Source organism: Penicillium hordei (genome assembly GCF_028827395.1).
Source record: "Penicillium hordei strain IBT 12815 chromosome Unknown utg000001l_segment0_segment0, whole genome shotgun sequence".
Classification (NCBI taxonomy): Eukaryota; Fungi; Ascomycota; class Eurotiomycetes; order Eurotiales; family Aspergillaceae; genus Penicillium; species Penicillium hordei.
The window spans coordinates 2,933,571-2,953,242 of record NW_026623142.1 but is presented as its reverse complement, the minus strand read 5'-3'; the positions used below and the strand labels follow the sequence as shown (position 1 = coordinate 2,953,242).

Here is a 19,672-nt window from a genome sequence, read left to right as displayed (position 1 = left end):
CACGTGCATCTTACATCGGAGACAAACTCAAGAGGAAGGTACCTGACAGGTACGTAAGGCACTATGTCCCTACCGGCTTTTTACTGGCTTTTTTAAGTCTCAAATAGGTATTTCGTACTCCGTACCTGATATTGAGTTGAGGTTTAGGTAGAGCATTTGTTGTATGATGTGGGCACATGGAGCAATGAAGCCCTCTGATTGGTTTAAAATTACAACACTCAAAGTGAGAGACCCACATCAATATCAAGGCGAATGCTTAGCCGATTAGCGAATCCATGGCAACAGCCCCGGAGTCCGGCTTTCCCGATGTCCTTCCTCTTCCTTTACAGCAGCTTTCGAGTAGTGAAAAGTAGTCTGTGTTATGTACCTATACCGACGCACATAGAGTACATACATAGTAAAATCTATCCATAGATATACTCATGCATCTGATTTCTTGTAATTTCCATTAGTGAGACAGAGCCAACCGAAGTGGGTATTCATAGGGCGCTAGTGTGCCCAGGTGAATTTCTTGAGATAAGCTGACTTGGATGCTTAGCCCAACGCTTAGTGAGTGGGGAACGCCCGGGGGTGCCCAGGCAAATCACTGAGCTGTACCTGGGGGCGTGCTGAGTCTCAACCAGTGATCAAAATGTATTAACAATACATATGTAGGTGAGCACTAAAAAGGAACCTTGGAAATGGACCCAGGAGTGGCAAAGGCATTTTTTATGTAGGTGCATATAACTAGTTAGCAGGTAACTACGGAGTACTCTATACACATTTATGTATTCATATGCAGGTTAACTCCAAGGGTATATCTATAGGGCTGGGTGAAATATTAGGATACACCTTGGAATTACCTACTAGGGCAGTTTCTCACCTGAGTAGTTGTCGGGGAGTACAAGTAAAGCCAGCGCTTGGCCATTTTGGGATTGGGTCATAAAATGAGAATTCCCGAGCAATTAATTTGAATGAAAATTCTTTATAGTCCTATAAATTTCACAAAAGACAATCATGTGGGATCGCAAAGCTTCTAGGGTTGCTGTTACACGTGGGGTCCGAAATGTTATCCATTGTCCTAGTCGGGAAGGTAACATACGTATTATTAAACGGCTAAAATCCCAATTTCCATTATCATACAGATCAACAGGTATCATTCGTAGTATATATTTTTGCCGGGCAATTCCGCGAAGCTTCATATCCTGAAGGCTCGGAGTATCCTGATCACCACCACGGTTCTAGGTCTAGACCTTGACATCAGTCTCTCGGGCCGCCAGGGCCTTCGAACTGACCTGCCTTAGCGAGTCTAGAAGGGACAGAATGTTAACAATGTGAACGACTGACAGCCCACAGAGAAGCGGCGTGTAGCTTACCTGTCGCGGTCATCACGAACGCCACCCTCTTCATCGCGAATCACGCGGTGGTCGCTGCCAGAGGCAGTTGAGCCAGGGCCGTACTTCACACTTGTGGGCTGAGAAAATCGCTGGTCGACCATCTCATCAACACCAGACTCGACAGCTTGGAATATTATTAGATAAATGGCACCGATTAAGACCGGCTTCTCCACGCACTTGAGTCACTCTTTCTGCCGCGGCCTTGCTTGGCCTGGTGGGAGTTGAGGTCCCTCTCGGCGTTGAAAGCTACATTCTTTAATTCTTCGGTGGTAGGCATGTTTGGGGTATTTTTATATGTTGCAGTATATGTAGATATTTTGATGTTTGGGTGTTTGATGATATGATTGAGCCTTGAGATTGTCATCTAGATTGAATTGATTTGCACTTTATATATATATACGTCACCCGGTCGACATCATACCTACTTCACTTCAGACTAGAAATTGTAGTTGCATCATGCTATATCATAGGCATGTCATGAGTGGAGAAAGATGCATGCGTTGTAGGTGAATCGAGAAATTTTTGCTCGAAAACAAACCTGAAAGTTGTCGATTACAGTTTGATAACATTCTGAGCAAGCTGTTTGAGGCTTGACTTTCCGATGTCATTGTCTCCACTGAGGGGAAACATCAGCCCTAGGAGCATATCTGAATCGGGATAGAGGTTAGGGTTCAGCCCTAGGGTTCGGCGGGACCGGAGTATGGCTTTTCCGGAGGCGGGGAGTTTATGCTGGATAGGGAGCTCCGAGGAAACATGGCAGTTCTTAGATCAATTAACATCTTGGAACTCACGCAGAGTTCCTTTTCATGAATGTCTAGTGATTCAGATCACTCTAGTGAAACTCTGATCTGGTGCTTGTTTTAACAGAACTACAAGCTTTGCAGGTCTTCTTTCACGCGTCGATCAACACCGCTATTCGCCATGGCCTTCGCCATCGAAGCACAGGGCGAGACCAATCCACTCAACCCCCAAAATGTACTCAATACGCTAGTCCTTGCAGCAAGCTCATCTCAGCAGCAAGTTCGGACGGGCACTGAACAGCTACAGAGCTGGGAGAAACAGGGCATGTACTACTCTTTTCTACAGGTATCAGTTGACAGTCTTGGTTGTTGTTGCTTTACTTAATAACAAATTTGCAACATATAGGAAGTCTTTCTTGACCACTCTGTACCCAATGAAGTTCGCTACCTTGCCATCATCCAACTGAAGAACGGTATCGATAAATACTGGCGCAAGACAGCACCAAAGTATGTTATTGGAATATTGTCAAGATGAGGGCACACTGACACTTATGAAAGTGCGATCAAAGCGGAAGAAAAGGAACATATCAAGACTCGGGCTCTTGAGGCAGGAATCGTTGAGCCTGCGCCGCTGCTGGCTCTCCATAACTCGTTGATGATTGCCAAAATCATGCGATTTGAGTTTCCTCATGACTGGTATGACAACATTCAGCTGTTGGTCTTCTCATTCTAATTTCAAACAGGCCCGATGCCATTTCGTACATCATTACCTCGCTCCGATCCTCTGTCCAACCTGGAGCAAATCCGCTCCAACTTCCCCGAACTCTCCTCATATTGCTACAAATAATCAAGGAATTATCTACGGCACGAATTCAACGAACGCGACACAATCTTCAATCTGCATCGCCTGAGATATTTCAGTTACTGGGAGGGATCTATGTTGACAAAATCAATCAATGGGGGGTGATACTGGAGCAGGGTGGTACTGGCGAGGGGGAGTTGCTGGAGACGCTCGAATTGAGCTTGGTGTCTCTCAAAGTTTTACGGCGCCTGATAATTGCTGGCTTTGAACACCCGAGTCGCAACCAAGAAGTACAGGGCTTTTGGGAGCTGACCCATTCGCACTTCAGTAAATTCCATTCTCTTGTGGATGGGTCTACCAATCTACCCGAACCAATTCATCGGGCTATTGAGAAGCATTTGCTGCAGATGTCGAAGTTGCATGTTGAAATGGCCAAAACACACCCCGCATCTTTCGCGTTGCTGCCAGATAGTATCTCGCTTGTCAAGTCGTATTGGTCATTAGTCGTCAAACTCGGCGAGAAGTATGACAGCCTTGGTGCTGGGGGTGAAGATGAAGGGAAGTCCTTGACTGAAAAGACCGGCCTCCGGGCTCTGCTCTTGATTCGTGCATGCGCAAAAATGGCGTTCAACCCTGCCCAGACTTTTAAATATCAGACACCGGAAGACAAGGAGGAGCGGAAACAATCTGTTCAGCTCGTCAAAACGCAACTCTTTACCGAAGAATTTGTGGTCAATGTCATGGAGCTACTCGTTACACAGTTCTTCAGGTTCCGCAATATCGATTTCCAAGATTGGGAAGAAGAACCGGAGGACTGGGAGAAGCGAGAAGAAGAAAATGCTGACGCTTGGGAGTTCTCAATCCGTTCATGCTCGGAAAAACTTTTCCTTGACCTAGTGATTCACTTCAAGGATTTACTGATTCCCCGTTTGCTGACCGTATTCTATACTTTCGCGAGTAAGTTATTGATTAGCTATATACCGTGTGCGTGACTAACATTCATACTCTAGGTACCGACAACCACAATGTGCTGTTGAAAGACTCGCTGTATTCTGCCATCGGGTTGGCGGCGGCCAGTCTTGAACATCATCTGGACTTCAACGCATTCTTGGAACATACCATGGTTGCTGAAGTTCAGTCTCAGGAACCAGAGTACAAGCTTCTGAGGAGAAGAATCGCGCTCGTGCTTGGTCAATGGGTCCCGGTTAAGGCAGGAGAACTGAACATGAACGCAATCTATCAAATCTTCCAGCATTTGCTCGGCAAGCATGACCCTTTGAACGACCTGGTCGTCCGCATCACCGCCGGTCGCCAACTCCGGAGTATACTGGACTCATACGAATTTTCAGCGGAAGCATTCATGTCATTTGCGCCTACCATTTTGGAGAGTCTCATGTCTCTCGTTCAAGAAGTCGAATCCTCGGATACGAAGATGGGGCTTTTGGAGACAGTTCGCATGGTGGTGGTCAAGATGGAAGAGCACGTAAGTTGTTGCCTCGTTTTCGTTAGCGGCTCCGTAACTCACAATACTAGATCACCCCCTTCTCCGATCGAATCATCTCTTTACTCCCACCGTTGTGGGAAAGCTCTGGTGAAGAACATTTGATGAAACAAGCTATCTTGACTTTGCTGTCATCTCTGATTCAATCGCTAGCACAGGAGTCTGTGAGGTATCACTCTCTTATTCTTCCACTGATCCAAAGCTCAGTAGAACCTGGCTCGGTAAGTCCCGTGTGAATCATGCTGCACATGTCAGTTTAGCCTAACCTTGGGTCAAGGAAACCATTGTTTACCTTCTAGATGAGGCACTGGATCTATGGCATGCCATAATCCAGGCTACGCCATCTCCTGCCTCACCGGAAATCATCTCCCTCCTCCCGTCTTTGTTCCCCATTCTCGAAGGAGCAACGGATAGCACTCCACAAGCCATTCATATCCTCGAATCTTATGTGTTCCTGGCGCCGCAGGAGATCCTCAGTGACCGGTTCCGCTTCCAACTCCTGCTGATCCTTGAATCACTACTCAAATCCACAACCTCGCAACGTCTCGGTGTGATACCTCGCCTTGTTGATTTGATGCTTCGCGGCGCTGAGACTGTTGACGGCGGTAGCGAAGCAACCTATGCCGTCATTTCCCAATCCCTTCTGGATAGCTCATTCCTTGCCTCCCTGCTAGAAGGCCTTTACTCTGCCCACGAAGCTAGTCAGACGTCTGGCCCGAAGAGAAAGTCAACACCTGTGGTCGGTGTCGTCGAAAGCGATTACTACTCTGTGCTAGCGCGCCTTGCGCTGGCCAGCCCTACCATTTTAGCCTCATCGGTCGCCGCCGCGACCAACTCATCCGAAGAGCAATCTCTGACCTGGATCCTGACCGAATGGTTTTTGCACTACGACAATATTGGCAGTATCAACCAAAAGAAACTCCACGTACTTGCCCTCACCCAACTCTTGGCCCTACAAGGAGCCCCACTCGATCCGTCTTTGCCCCCTCCACCCCCTGCTTACATCCTTTCTCACCTGCAATCATACTTGAGTGTATGGACCGATCTCATCACTGAGTTAGCAGACGGTGGTACCGACCCCAATGCCGATTATTTGGTGTGCTGGAATGCACCAGCCGGGTCGGAAACCGCTATGCTAGAAAGCACCCAAGAGGTCGAATCGCCTGAGATCGTTCGTCGCCGTGACTGGCAGTCTGGCGATGCAATCCATCGCTTCATGATCAGAGACTTTGTGCGTCATCGTCTACAAGAGGTTATTGCTGGCTGTGGTGGGGCGCAGCGATTCCAGGATGAGTGGCTAGTCAACGTTGATACCGAAGTTGTTTCGGCGTTTGGCGCGCTTGGGTTGCTCTGAGTCAATCAAGAACACCTTGCCCACTTTGATATCAGTGGCACACTTTTCCATTTGCATTGCCACCATTACATTGTACATGCTTGTTACAGCCTCATATTGTTCTATTTGCATGACCACTGGGTCGATACCTGTTCGACTTTTAGCATTATCAGAACCTCAGCTACATATACCAATTCATAAGATATCCAATTCATAAGATATCCTTTCAAGCTTATTGTATTCACTAAACAATAGGTCTTTCATAGGTCTTTGATTATTCTATATTGAGAATGAAAAATCAATTGTTGCGATTCAAAGGCAAGGAACGAGTTCCCTCTACGATGTATAACAATTCCATTTTTTGCAAAGGAAGAGACCACAAGGAAGAAAAACAAGACCTACCAAAACATGGCTTTCTCTAGAGAAGAGGGGTAGATACCGTGTGCATTGTAGGTATGCCCCGACGTCACTATTTTGAGATAAACTTAAGGTTGTCCCCGGTCAGCCCCACATGTACCTTTCGAGATTGGGCGTTTACCAAAGTTCGTACTACGTAAGTAAATTGGCTATCATTCAGGAGGAAAGAGAAAAGAACACCAAGAAAGCCAAAAGAATATCAGTTGAATTGGTAGGTTCACAACCTATGTAACCAGCGAGGCCTAAAAATGAATCGCAGCATAACACCAGAGCAACCAACTTGCTTACACGCAAGCCCATCAGACCATCAAAAGAATACGAGTCAGGTCTGGATAAACAGTTGGACAAAATAAAACCCAAAGCATGTCGAAATCAGCAGCATGCTCCATGCCACGTTTTAAAAACAAGAATAAAAAGGCACATAACTGCTAACGCTCAGCACTGGCCGGGGAATTCACGGCTGGTAACTGGGTTGGGGAAGACACCGCCAGCGATTTGCTGTTGCATGTCCCATTCGGGAGCACCCTCGGTCTTCCAGGTCCAGTAGAGCCAGCCATTGCCCTTCTCATAAGCATCAAGTTGACCTTCGATGAAGCGACGAGTGTTGCTTCTGTCCTCCTCAGACAGAGCCTCCACGGATCCAGTGGACTTGCCCTCACAACTTCCGATGTGCTGGCTACCAGAGAAAGTACCATCGTAGCGGGCACCGATACCCTTTCCGTTCAGGTATTTGGCACAGTCGGTCATGGCACCAGTCCACTCACCAACAACGGTCCACTTATCAGAGGTCACAACGTGGTCGTTGGCAAAGCTGCAGACGTTGCTGACGTGAGTTGGGGTGTCCATGGCAAGAAGACCGCTGTCAAACACTTCGTAGTGATGGGTGTCCATCATCACGTACCAAACACCGGTAGATTCGCTCATGAAGCCGTTCCATGATTCCGTAGGCATGAAACCGTCATGCAGGACAAGTGTGGTGTTCTGGTTTGACTTTCGGAGAAGACCCCATGAATCATAGTAGTACTGCTTCAGACCATCCTCGCTTACTCCACCTGGGATGCTGGGCTCGTTCAAAGCCTCGATCGCGGTCACGACATCTCCATCGCCTGCGTAGCGCGCGCCAAGAGCCTCCAGGGCATCTTTGGTATGGTCAACAGTATCACCTTGTTGCCATTGAATAGCGCCACGCTTTCCACTGTTGTCAAAACCATTTTGAGAGCCAGGGGCTGTATTGCTGGTAAGTGGTTGTCACGTAATATACAGATGCGGAAAACTTACCTCCATGCAAGTCAAGAATGACCTTGAGACCGGCGGCGCGAGCCCAGCCGATGGCCTGGTCGAGGTACTCCAGCTGACCATCGATGTATTGGTCACCGTCCAAGTGCTTTAGGGCCCAGTATCCCACAGGGATTCTGACGTGGTTCATTCCTGCGCTGGCGATCTGGGTCAAGTCGTCGGCGGTGATGAAACTGCTCCAGTGTTGGGATAGAACAGAACGACATTCGTCCGCACCCAAAGTCTCACAAAGAGACCACTCATCCACAGCGGCATCGCCAGCTGCCTCATAAAGAGATGGAGTGATCCAGGGCTCTGTTACAAGCCAACCACCGAGGTTAACACCTCGGACCTTGTCACCACGATAGTCAAAGTTGAGACCACTATGCACCGACGTATGTTAGAATCTGTGTAGAAACAGGTGCAGAAGTATAGTACTGATAGAGAGGTGATACTAACACTGAAGGTGCGGCCTGCACTAAGGCTGCCAATAAAGACAGCCCAAGCAAGGACTTCCGCGAGAACTTGGACATGATCGGCATGTTGAAACGCCTAAATTGGTCAGACCCAGAAAATCAGGAGGCTGGGGTTGAAAGATGAGTATAGTAATGTGGAATGAGGAATGAGGAATGAGGAATGATTAGATTTGAGTCGAATGGTTGGAGATCAGCTGTTATAAGCAACTCGATATCGATTGGTGGCTAATCAGGTAGCCGGATGCAGGCAAAAAAAGGTTCCCTGGGCGAGAACGGAAAGTCCCCACGGAGAATAATAGAAATTGAAGCAAAAGTAACGTACCTGTGTAGATTATTGTTCGTGGTCTGAATCAAGAGGATGGTTGAGTGGCCGAAAACAGTGGTGGGTCTGGTTGTCCTGGGGGTTGGGGGTTGACAAAGGCACAACGGCCTTGTTCTTCTGACTATTTTGACTATTTTGACTCTTTTGACGAGAGTAACGTTGCCTAGCTGATCTCGGGAAACGGGGTCTTGAGCGCTTCTTCGATACCACCTGTGGACGGGGTTGAAGGCCACAGCGAGTATGGATCAGGTCTGGACAAGTTAAATGTAGGGGTGAAGAGTGTGAAAGTATCTCATTTGTCTCATTCGTCACTATGTGTTCTACTAGAAGGTGCGACCTAAAATAGTAACTGGGGAAGCTATACTCCATACTTCCGAGGTCATTGCCCTATATCGATTAGGGTTTCCCTTGCGATTTTCAACTTGATTTTCATCTAGACTGGATACTTTACATCTAGACCAGACACATCATGCCCTGACGTACCTGAATATTCAACCACTCAGGGGGAAATGAAAAACTCAATTGTCGTTTGCAGCAAAATCTCACATTCCGTTCCGTGATGTGATGGTGACCAGCACGTGGCATCGACGACGCCTTTTATGGAATGTGATTTCTTGGAAGCTTGAGCTTGAGCATATTTACGCCACGTAGTCTTCGTGTAAGTCTAAACTTAAACATTTTCGAGTTCTACAGGTCAAATTATGCTGGTTCACAAGGCCGCGGTATTTTTCTTGAAGTACGTACATTGTACCTTGCGTATGGTTTCAGCTCATATTAAAAATCCCCCCTGGATAAAAAAACAAAAATCCAAGATTTATTTAAAGCCTAATATACTGTCTAATGTGCTGGAAATATGGAGTGGTAGGTATAGCCAAGGTAAGATGGTCGAGATCTGTCGTCCTCAGTACTTCCGTTTCCGGCAACAAGTGCATTATATCTGAGACATAGTACGAACCAGAATTTATGACGCGCATTGTACCCCAGGAAAGTTCGCTGTTACACTCTCACATCCGTCTGGTTCAGGGGCCATTGTCCGTTCGCCGGCCTGTCAATAAGCCGGGGAGTATGGGTCTGCACATGATTGCAACTAGACCAAGGTTTTGGGGCTTTGAATTTGTAACCTCGAGCTCGCATGAGACAGAATTCTCAGGAATGTAAAGAATGCCAAGAGATCGGAATATGCGTCCACGCGTTTCACAGGTCTAGGCCCTCGAGGTCTGAGCGAACAAGTACGTAGACTGAACTTCAATCAACTAATTCGGCTCAACATTTCCATTAGGTCATAACAGAGCAAAGTTGCAATTACCTTCAAGATGTGATCGGGTTCTCCCAGTAGCGTGTAGCCCAGAGGCCCATTCATAACAACGGGCGCCGCTAGTTAGGCAAGCCTAAGTAGATACCAAAGTCGCTTCCTAGTTACTATCAGAACCCTCTCCGACCTTCACTTTCTTGAAGCTACCTGATCGGAGATCAAATGCTTACAATACATGAAAGATGGTATGACGATTCCAGGGATGAAAGAGTGGATAAGTTGGTATTTTGTTTCTATGATACAAATATCTGCTAGGGTCCGGCAAATATCTCTACAGGCTCTCGGGTTGAGCCTCAGTAGCCGAGGAATCCAAAGGAGCAGAAAGTCCGACTCGGTCAATAGTCCGAGTATAACCGATACCACCGTTGACTCTGTCCTCGTGCACAATCAAGTCCTTGCGGTTGGTGTCGACAAGAAGACGGATCAAGTCAGGGCGCATGTAGTGACCGCCGAAATCGGCCAAAGACTTAGTCAGATGAATCTCGTCGAGGTCAATCTATTTGGCAACCAATTAGTTCAACATTCTGGTGAAACAAAAACATTCTCCACTTACGTCAACGAAAAGAAGACCGTTGAAGTCTTTCTCGGGGTGAGGAACGAGGTTCTGGCCATCGGGACCAAAGATACGGCCGTTTCCGTTGTAGATGTTGGGATCCTCAAGCTCCTTTCCAGGAGGGGTATTGAGCTTGATTCCTTCGGCAGTGATTGTCTGCCAGGGTGCGAGAGTGAACGAGCCGGTCTCGATGGCATAGGCAGGGGTAACGAGCTGAGCAGTCTTGTCAGTAATCAGACTAACTCCTCATCGCAAATAAAAAAAGGCAAGGGAAAGTATTACATCAGCGTTTGCCTCGGCAACATTGGTGTATGGGTCGGGGTACTTCAGGGTCTCCTTTCCGGGGTACAGAGGCCAAGCAGCGATGTGCACTTGCTCACCAAGTGAGGCGGCGTAGGCCTTCAGGAAAGGGTTCATGTTCTCCCAACAGTTCAGATGTCCAATGCGGCCAATCTCGGTGTCCATCACTGACTCGGTAGTGTCACCAGTGCCGTCTCCGAAAACAAGACGCTCGACGTGGGTGGCCCTGATCTTGCGACGGTGGTTGATGACATCGCCAGCTGGGCTGATCATGACCTGCGTGGTATACAAGCTGGCGAGATCGAGCTCGGAGTATCCAAGAGACACCCAAATCTTGTTAGCTTTGGCTGCTTCGCGGATGCGGCGCATCTCATCCGAGTTGGAGGCAAGACTGTTCTCGCGATACTTCTTCAGCAGAGGTAGGCTCTCCTGGTAGGTTACCTTCCAAGCCCAGTAGGGATAGCCGGGGATCCCTATTCATATTTGTTAGGACATTGTATCTGGTGCTTAGGACTGTGATACTAACACAACTCGGGGAAAGCAATCAGCTTGCAGCCTTCCTTTCCTGCTTCGTCGATCCAGTGGATTGTCCGGCGAACGGATTCCTGGAGGTCGAACCAGCCAGGCTCAGCATTGACTGCTGCGGCCTTGTACTTCTTGAGAACGGGAACCATGTTGAGTTTGCTTGCTTTAAAAACTGTTTTGTAGAATGAAAATTTTTACCTTGAGCCAGGGAAGAGCCTCAATTTATAACACCTCCAGCTGTCTTGTATGTTGGAATTGAAACGATGACCTGCACCTTCCAGACCCCGAAGCATAAAATGAGCAACATCATAAGATTCGGAAGCTCTCGGATTCGGGGACTGCTCTAAAGCTGTTGAATAATGGTCGTCATGTTTGGCATTGAGGCGCAAGTCTGAGACGCGGGAAATCAACACGGGGTTTGCTTCAATGTAGTGTCATGCCAGAGGATAGTTCCCGGAATGTTCGATAACTCGCATGTAAGCAAGTATATGTTATCTATTCTGAGACCGGGGTCTGTTAGGGCTCGATTTAGTTTAAATCAAGCCATGATAGGTGGGCCTTATCGTTGCAGAACTTCGGTGATCTCAGATGCCCTAATCCCGGGGTCATACAAAGCTTCCCTGATTGTTCCACCCAAATCCCGATATCAATTCAATCCCGATAAAAATGTTCAGTCACCATGCTGACGGGAATAGGAGAATCGCCTCGTTTATATTTTATTGCACCCCATAGATATCGCATCTCTCTCAATGAGACTCAACGGGACAATTGCATATGGCCAATCGCCGCTCGCGGACTCCTTCTACACACAGACAAATGTCTTAGCTAGATAATTCTGTATGTACACCGCCATCTTCTAGCTCTCTATTACACGATGTCTTGGCTCTTGGGCCGTTTCTCACTCACGGACCTGGGCGCATGTGATCACAAATGAAGCATCTACAAATCCCGAAAGATATTGGATTTGTCTTACGACCTACATCTTGTTACACTACATGTTCAACCATCAACACACCCAAAGGAAGGCAGAGTTGAATAATCTAATGCACAGGGGTTTAAATTTGGAAGCTTGTCAGTTGACCACTGACCCTTTGATTAACCTTGGAATGAAATTAGGCATATAGCAACCTTTCTAAGGCTAAAGCGGAAGGCTTAAGGGTGATCTCATATTAAGGAGGGCACGAACTTTCCTTATAGAACAGTCTCTCCCACTACTCTTGAAATTCCATTCTTTTTTACCTACCTCCACGCCTTTTGCGGTGAGCTCAGCTCCCCCCAGTGTAAGCGTACTGCCCAAAAGCGTCGCCACAACGCGAAGGCAAGACTCGTTTTGAACCCGCTTGTCTCCCTCCACTTTGAGAGCTAGGAAACTAGCACTCAAGCGGTCTGTCAAGCAGCACTAACATCTAATACAGTATATGACTCCCGCTACCTCTATCTCTGCTGACCCGGGCCGTCCAGGCCTGCAGTAAGACATACCTTACACTGCCTTCTACTTCCAGTTCTTTCAAATCAGCCTTCTGATATGATGGGCAGACTGGGTGCAAGGTATGAGGTTATATTTGTTGGATCATCTCATAGCTGCATGTTTGTTAGCAGACTGAGCCTTTTTGGATGGTTTTCTAGGGTATAAATACCTTGTATTTGCTAGATTGAATCGATAATAATTCTTCCTCTTCTTTTCCCCCTCCATAGTAGTAGCCATAAGAGGTTATAAAGTCTTTTCTCTCCCCCTGAATCATCGGAAATTAATCAAAATTCATCAACTTCTATCAACTTCAAAGTACTAAATCTTGTATTGGAATCTTCTTTTGACAAGGATAGTGCTTTCACTACATCTTACCTGATTTGACAACTGAGCAGAAGCTCAACTGGACTTTTCAGCATTTTCTGCCCCCAGATAACAATAACTGGCGTGAAGAAGATGATGCCATCGTCACCAATCAAGCTGTCGACCTTCCGGAAACCGGAACATTCTATCTTCACAAGATTGCCCCTCCTCTGAAATAGAGAGTAATTGGAAATGTGGGTTGACGAGGTCGAAATCAGTAACACACATCCTTTTATCGTGGCGATTAAAGACTAAAAGGCAATGTTTCCCTTTTATCTAACCTTTTATATACGGAATGAAGTGTTTTTAGAGCTAATTAACGCCAATTTTATTGCTCGTCTAGCCATTTAGACTAACGTTAAGAGCCTCATATTTTAGAAAGTCATCAAGGTATTGTACCAAAAAGATAACGTATAGTGGGAGTGCTCGCCCGGAGGCGCAAATTGTTTCAATAACAGTCACCTATCCACGATTGCAAGCTTATAAAACCCACCTCCGACCGGTATAAAATAACTGTATAATAACCTTCGTCGTTACACTAACTCCTATCGCAACCCTGATTCGTCAAAGTTATAGATATTATCCGAAGTGATACTATATATAATAAGCAATCATTTTTTCAATAAGCTCAAACCACTCAATAATAGTATTTGGATCTTCTATTAAGACGCGTTTATAACTATATCTACGAGAGGATCGACCAGAAAGCTCGTGATATCCTTTAATATGTTATATTAGCTAATTCTTACTAACGGTCTAGGGGGTATAATCCCTACGGGTTTTAAGTAGTAAAATGGCTATATATCTTAATATAACGACAGTAAGGGTAGTACCTCCATGATCTATAGAGATTAACCAATCATGGATTGATTCCTCTTCTAATTGGGTGAATTTATGGCCGATAGCCCTTGTTTCAGACCAACTAGTAATCCCGGTCTTGTGGCGTAGAGCGCGGGGCTTCGAAAGACCGAGCAGTAGTGGCAACGGAGGTAAACCGACCATTTTTTAATAGTCTTAATTGCTAGCAAAATTCTGCCTTCCTGCTCAACTAATTTCTGAGCTTTTGACTGCGGATTGGCGGCATGGTAAGCGTTTGAAAATAGGAGATTTGGTGAGGAGAAGAAAAATCGATGTGCCTGCCGGGATGCCGGTACGACCAGGAACCACGTCAGTCATACCCGTGGACGGAAAAGCATTTATAAGCACTTTTGGGTGGAATGGATTATTAATCCGACTATCTTCCGATCCATAGTTAACTATCAACTAGGTATAAAAAGTACAACCATGGTATTTAACAAAGTACTATAGTCGCATTTAAAGTGATCAGCTATCCGCAGGTCAGATGAGCTTTTGCCTCTACCAACATACTCCGTCTTAAATTGAACCGTCCGATTAACTTGGAACTTCACCTCTACCTTCCACTAAGAAAACACCTACCAACAACATGGTTTCTACATCAAAATACACAGCACGCGCAGTTCTCGATGCGTTTTATGATGCAGAACGGGCATACATGTCCGCTGCCCCTGAGTCCCGTGATTTTTCCGGCATCGCCGCCACGCTCGCACCTGATGTCCGTCTAGAGCAGACTTCCGCCCTTCCGTATGCCGGCGTCTATACCGGACCTAAAGGAATCCAGGACTGGAGCACCCGCATGAGTGACTACTTTGATACTGTGGACGTGCAGAACCCTGAGATCTTTGAGCGCCCTGGATCGGACCGTGTTGTGGTGCTATCGAATATTCACTTAAGGGTGCGATCCACTGGACAAGAGATGGATTTTCCGTTCTGTCAGGCCTTCACTGTGGACCTGGAGAAGGGGCTTATAGTGGAACTCAGGCCGTTCTACTGGGATGTGGCTGCAGTCAATGCGGCGCTGGGATATTAGTATATAACAAGGATTGGTAGGCTTTATAATCAATGCAATGCAATCCTCACCGTACTTCGGATAACGGGGTCGAATTCATCTATGTGATGTTCTGGAATGGCCCGAGATTACAATGCAAATATGAAGATCTTCACATTTTGTTATTTCCTTTGGAATGTTATTTAAACGATTCCGCACAATTGGGTCAAGGCATTAAAATTCTCATCGAACTTATTATAGCGCAGCTGATCACTTAAACGATGGGAAGCTTGGCTTCGGTCAATAGCTTTAGTTAGGGTTCGGATATTGTCAACATAAGGTGCTCTAGTATAGCTTATTGGTCATGTGAGGGTCTGGCCAACCATCTTGCCTACCCTCAAAGCGCAAGTCAACCACAGTAACTGAAGCTTCGGAGTAGCTCAAATTGGGCTCCTCCCGACCATCTTTAGCAATCGGACCATCACGTCTATACAATATTGGGGGCCGTAATCAGGTCTGTTTCACATGTTTTGGATCGGAGCAACACTGCCGTCTATCAAATTCTTTTTTTTTTGCGCAGGCCGAATTCCCAACTTTCCAAAACTATCCATTGATGATCTGCCCCCTGTATGTATTCTAAATCAGGGCTAGTGGGACTGACCAACTGGCCTACTATTTGAGACTGGTTCCAGACATTTTACATTTTGAGGTCAGTTATTTTTTCAACAAGATCAGCACAACAGTGGCCTATTGACTTGCGCCGTTCCTCCACAATGGGAATACACAATGGACTAAATGTAGCCATGTGCTGTTTTTTATTGCCTCGAGAATTGCGAGGTTGATCTTGCTGGGTGTGAGCCTTGGTTGCCAGGATGAATACTTAACCATGACGGAAAGGTTATACATCGGCCAAGGACACATGATTCAACCCACCGGGGCTTGTCCCAAACCAAGAACACACAAAGGGATTCTTTTCCCTAAAAGCTTGGATTACTCCTTTCTATCACACCATTATTCAAGTTCGGGAATTTTATTGGAACATCAATTCAACTCACCGTGAGCCCCGCTCCCAGAACGCGGGGAAGAACAGAGGCGGAGGACCCCCGAAGCCAAAAAACCAGCCACAGCTACAGCCCTAGGCTTCGGCAGAGGCAGCAATCGGGTAAACAACTCGCCAATCGAGAAGAGGGGATCATCGCGCCAAGCCAGACTCGGAGGGGCAGGGCGACCTCTCGTATTCTTAAATTGAAAGTTGATACAACGTCAAGCTACCACGTCGTCGGAGACAGCGGGGTAGCGCGATGTTGGTCAGCTACGAAGAGTGAGTGAATGACCTCGGGATATATGGTAGATTGATAGATCGTGGCTAGACCACTTAATCAAATATGTATCCTACTCGATGTGGATGTGCCATGCAATCCGGACGCAAGGGATTGGATAGGAACACGATCCTTGCTGGGTGAACTAACAATGCAAGATCGAATCATTCCATGTAAACATGACTTCATTCTTTGACTTGGCTTGGATATGCATATCTCGGCTAACGGATGATACAGCAAGCAACATGATTTCCCTTGCACAGGAAATGTATGCCTGGAAAGACAGATCGGCTGTCGCCCGTGTGTTGCGATCGGCGTTGAGTTTTCGCGGTATTAGGCATAGTCGGCACAAACCGAACATTCTGTCGCGTGACTCGTGTTGTGCTGGCCAGAAATGCTCCACGGAATACCCAGAGCTGCTATGATTTGTCGCTTTCTAGAGCCAGACATGGGGTTTAGCTGTGAAAATTGTGGATGGGTCTACTATTTTTGTGTCAGTAGTGTTCTGATAATTTCGCATTGTCTTGAAAACCCACAGCTTGAGTGCCCGTAGTAGGCAAGATGCAGCTCACCCTTTGTGACGGAATATTTGTTGACTATGTGCACATCGACATCATTGCTGCTCGCCGGCTCTTGGCCGTTGCTCTTGGCTCCTGTGCTGTCAGTAACGCCAAGCAGTGGATGTTGCTCCCTGTGGTCAGACACCAGCCAGCGGCCGAAATGCTCACGATCCTTAGTGAATCTAAATTTCTCGGCGTCCTGTGTACTTCCTGCGGGGTTAGCCCTTGTGGGGGCGTCTCTGCCAAGTGGGCATGTTGTATGCAGGGAAGCACCGTGCCATGAGCCTGTTAGTCCCGCGTAGTAGTAGGGTCCGATGTATTTAAATCCAGGGACCGGCCGAATCATGGCCTGAATGTGATATTTCATTCCGAAGATCTTCGGTACTATCGCTGTTGTGTGCGTGTACTTCTGTCAGAAGAGCTGAGTGCTTCCGATCGACATGCATTTAGTTCAGAGTTTTGTCTTATCGTGCCTGGCGGCGACTAGTATAGCTCTGCCTAGCTATGAGGACACAAAGCACCAGCAAAACAAGGCGCGCAGTGCGGGTTACTCTCTTAAAGAGCCTCCCTTGACAACGCCATGGACTGACAAAGTCGGAACGAACCCATGGCCCGAGTATCCACGGCCGTTGCTGCAGCGCTCTGAATGGAAGAACCTCAATGGGGTGTGGAAGTATCAAAGTGCTCCAAACCTCGATGCTCTTCAGCAGCCACCTTTCGGGCAAGAACTTGAACAGGATGTTTTGATTCCGTCGTGTCTTGAGAGTGGATTGTCTGGTAGGTCTTACCATGCTTGCTGCATTGTCATCAAAAAAGTAACAAATATTCGCAGGAATCCAAACCGATTCGGCCTTGTACTCTTGGTTTTCGACATCCTTCGAAGTATCCTCTTCTTGGAAGGGGGAGCAGGCAGTGCTCAATTTTGGGGCCGTAGACTATGAAGCCACAGTCTTTGTCAACGGTAAAAGGGCTGGATTCCACCGTGGCGGATACTTCCGCTTCGCGTTAGACGTGACGGAATACCTGAAGTTTGATCAGCAGAATGAGCTGTGAGCATCCCGGGTCCACAACGCAGCCGACTTGCATATCTGACTTTGAATACAGACTTGTGTTCGTACATGATCCTACTGACAGTGGTGACTATGTTATCCCCATTGGAAAGCAGACCCTGAGACCCAGTCACATCTTTTATACCCCGTGCAGTGGTATATGGCAAACTGTTTGGCTTGAGGCTGCCCCTTCCAACCACATTACCCAACTTGATCTTGACGCAAACATGGATGGTCAAGGTAAGTCTCTGGTGGCAGATTGTGGAAACTTTTGCTTGATTCTGACTGCATGTAGTAAACATCACTGTACACGGCTCCGCCAAGGAGACATCCGCCCAGGCCGAGGTCACTGTCCACAAAGATGGCAAGACTGTTGCAAGCCACAAAGGCCCCACCAACGAGCCATTCCAATTCACCGTATCTTCGCCCAAGCTCTGGTCCCCAGACTCACCTGACCTGTACAACGTGACTGTCAAACTTGGCAAAGATGAAGTGGAGAGCTATATTGGCTTCCGCACAATCTCCCGGGGTAAGATTGACGGGATTGAGCGGCCCTTGCTCAATGGAGAATTTATCTTCATGTTTGGTACCTTGGATCAAGGCTATTGGCCCGATGGGTTATACACGCCCCCCAGCAAGGAGGCGATGGTTTACGATTTGGAGATGCTAAAGAAGTTGGGATTCAACATGGTCCGCAAGCACGTGAGTGTCACAGTATCGCATCATATCCCATGATTTCTCGTGCTCACACCGTGGAATGCAGATCAAAGTCGAAACGGATCTGTTCTATCAAGCATGTGACGAGCTAGGTCTGCTTGTAATTCAAGACATGCCTTCCCTGCGCCCGCTGCAGTCCAAGAAGGACGCAAACGGCAACTCGGTTACTATTCTACCGGACGAGAAGCAGCAGGCTGAGTTTGCTCGTCAATTGGATGTGTTGATTAACCAGTTCAAGAGCTTCCCCAGTATTGTAACTTGGGTAAGTGAAGGTGTTCGGTAAAAGCAAGAGATATTCTGACGGCAGCTACTATCTATAGGTTATTTACAACGAAGCCTGGGGCCAGATCACAGAATACTACCCCGAGTTTGAGCTGACAGAGCGGGTTAGACAGCTGGACCCCACTCGGCTTGTGGACTCGACGACTGGTTGGGATGACCATGGCGCTGGAGACTTTAGTGTATGCACTCTTCCAAGGTTCCCCTGTGGCTGAACCACGTGGCTAATCAACAAGTCTTAGGACAACCACCATTACGCAAACCCGCAATGTGGAACTCCCTTCTATTCCACACCCTCGAGCCCATACGACCCCACCCGGATTGGGTTCCAAGGTGAATTTGGCGGTATCGGGACCAATGTATCCATTGAGCATCTCTGGAACAACCAGGCAGCCATTAATACTATCGACCAAACATATGAAATTGACACTACCATTGAGGCATGGAATTATCGCAGCCACCTTCTCCTGAATGAGCTTGAGGATCAGGTCCGCCTCTTTGCATGCAGTGGGGGCGTCTGGACGCAGACAACTGATGTTGAGGGTGAGGTGAACGGCCTGACTACGTATGACCGCCGCGTGGCAAGAGTCGACGTGAAGCAGTGGCAGGAAGATATTAAGGCTCTCTATGATGCTGCGGCCGCACGGAGCAAAACGACTGAGAGCTCATAATGTATTTAGTGGACAGACTACGCCATCCGAGGCTATCTGGATGAATGTGATGAGTATGGAGTATATAATCTTATATCGGCTCATTGTCCCGAAATGGAAAAGCCGTGTTATCATAAATGATCTATCGCCGTTGATAAGCTTTGGAGCTCAAGATCAGTATTTTCTTCAACGCCCCTGTTTCACAATTTCATTTAGGAGCATCTTGACTGGCTGATGGTATTTTCCACAGCCGCGGGGCCGCTGTCACCATCAAATCTTTCCAGAAATCAAATTAGATTAAATTTCATCACAAAACCATGGGATGAAGCCCTGGAGCTGGTGAGATTTCATGGATACGCGGCAGTCTCGAGTATCAGCCCTGTTCTAGACCCAAGCAGTGAAAGAAGCCCTCACGAAGGCGGTAGTGATCGTCTACAGCGGCGGTTTTCTCGAAACATCCTAGATAAAGGAAATAACAAGATAAAGGGA

At 47.2% G+C, this 19,672-nt stretch overlaps 7 protein-coding genes across 7 annotated transcripts; 3 read left to right on the top strand and 4 right to left on the bottom strand.

Moving 5' to 3' along the window:
* Positions 1-1,239: 1,239 nt before the first annotated feature.
* On the bottom strand, positions 1,240-1,653 carry N7537_001110 (uncharacterized protein; the record flags this gene model as incomplete). Its single annotated transcript, XM_056892168.1, has 3 exons — positions 1,240-1,288; positions 1,356-1,500; positions 1,554-1,653. The coding sequence occupies 3 exons, from the start codon at positions 1,651-1,653 to the stop codon at positions 1,240-1,242; spliced, it is 294 nt and encodes a 97-aa protein (XP_056757163.1).
* A 644-nt stretch (positions 1,654-2,297) lies between these two features.
* N7537_001109 (putative importin 11) lies at positions 2,298-5,773 on the top strand (the record flags this gene model as incomplete). Its single annotated transcript, XM_056892167.1, has 7 exons — positions 2,298-2,462; positions 2,523-2,623; positions 2,675-2,812; positions 2,860-3,875; positions 3,929-4,401; positions 4,452-4,640; positions 4,697-5,773. 7 exons carry the CDS (start codon positions 2,298-2,300, stop codon positions 5,771-5,773), a joined length of 3,159 nt encoding a protein of 1,052 aa, XP_056757162.1.
* Positions 5,774-6,604: 831 nt separating this feature from the next.
* exg1 (glucan 1,3-beta-glucosidase) lies at positions 6,605-7,986 on the bottom strand (the record flags this gene model as incomplete). Its single annotated transcript, XM_056892166.1, has 3 exons — positions 6,605-7,395; positions 7,448-7,827; positions 7,904-7,986. 3 exons carry the CDS (start codon positions 7,984-7,986, stop codon positions 6,605-6,607), a joined length of 1,254 nt encoding a protein of 417 aa, XP_056757161.1.
* Positions 7,987-9,825: 1,839 nt separating this feature from the next.
* N7537_001107 (carbon-nitrogen hydrolase family protein) lies at positions 9,826-11,081 on the bottom strand (the record flags this gene model as incomplete). Its single annotated transcript, XM_056892165.1, has 4 exons — positions 9,826-10,050; positions 10,108-10,320; positions 10,390-10,880; positions 10,934-11,081. 4 exons carry the CDS (start codon positions 11,079-11,081, stop codon positions 9,826-9,828), a joined length of 1,077 nt encoding a protein of 358 aa, XP_056757160.1.
* Positions 11,082-14,207: 3,126 nt separating this feature from the next.
* Positions 14,208-14,651, top strand: N7537_001106 (nuclear transport factor 2 family protein; the record flags this gene model as incomplete). Its single annotated transcript, XM_056892164.1, has 1 exon — positions 14,208-14,651. The coding sequence occupies one exon, from the start codon at positions 14,208-14,210 to the stop codon at positions 14,649-14,651; it is 444 nt and encodes a 147-aa protein (XP_056757159.1).
* A 1,713-nt stretch (positions 14,652-16,364) lies between these two features.
* Positions 16,365-16,834, bottom strand: N7537_001105 (uncharacterized protein; the record flags this gene model as incomplete). Its single annotated transcript, XM_056892163.1, has 2 exons — positions 16,365-16,411; positions 16,465-16,834. The coding sequence occupies 2 exons, from the start codon at positions 16,832-16,834 to the stop codon at positions 16,365-16,367; spliced, it is 417 nt and encodes a 138-aa protein (XP_056757158.1).
* A 94-nt stretch (positions 16,835-16,928) lies between these two features.
* On the top strand, positions 16,929-19,204 carry N7537_001104 (putative hydrolase; the record flags this gene model as incomplete). Its single annotated transcript, XM_056892162.1, has 7 exons — positions 16,929-17,265; positions 17,321-17,537; positions 17,593-17,777; positions 17,833-18,239; positions 18,301-18,516; positions 18,575-18,715; positions 18,776-19,204. 7 exons carry the CDS (start codon positions 16,929-16,931, stop codon positions 19,202-19,204), a joined length of 1,932 nt encoding a protein of 643 aa, XP_056757157.1.
* Between the last annotated feature and the right edge of the window lie 468 nt (positions 19,205-19,672).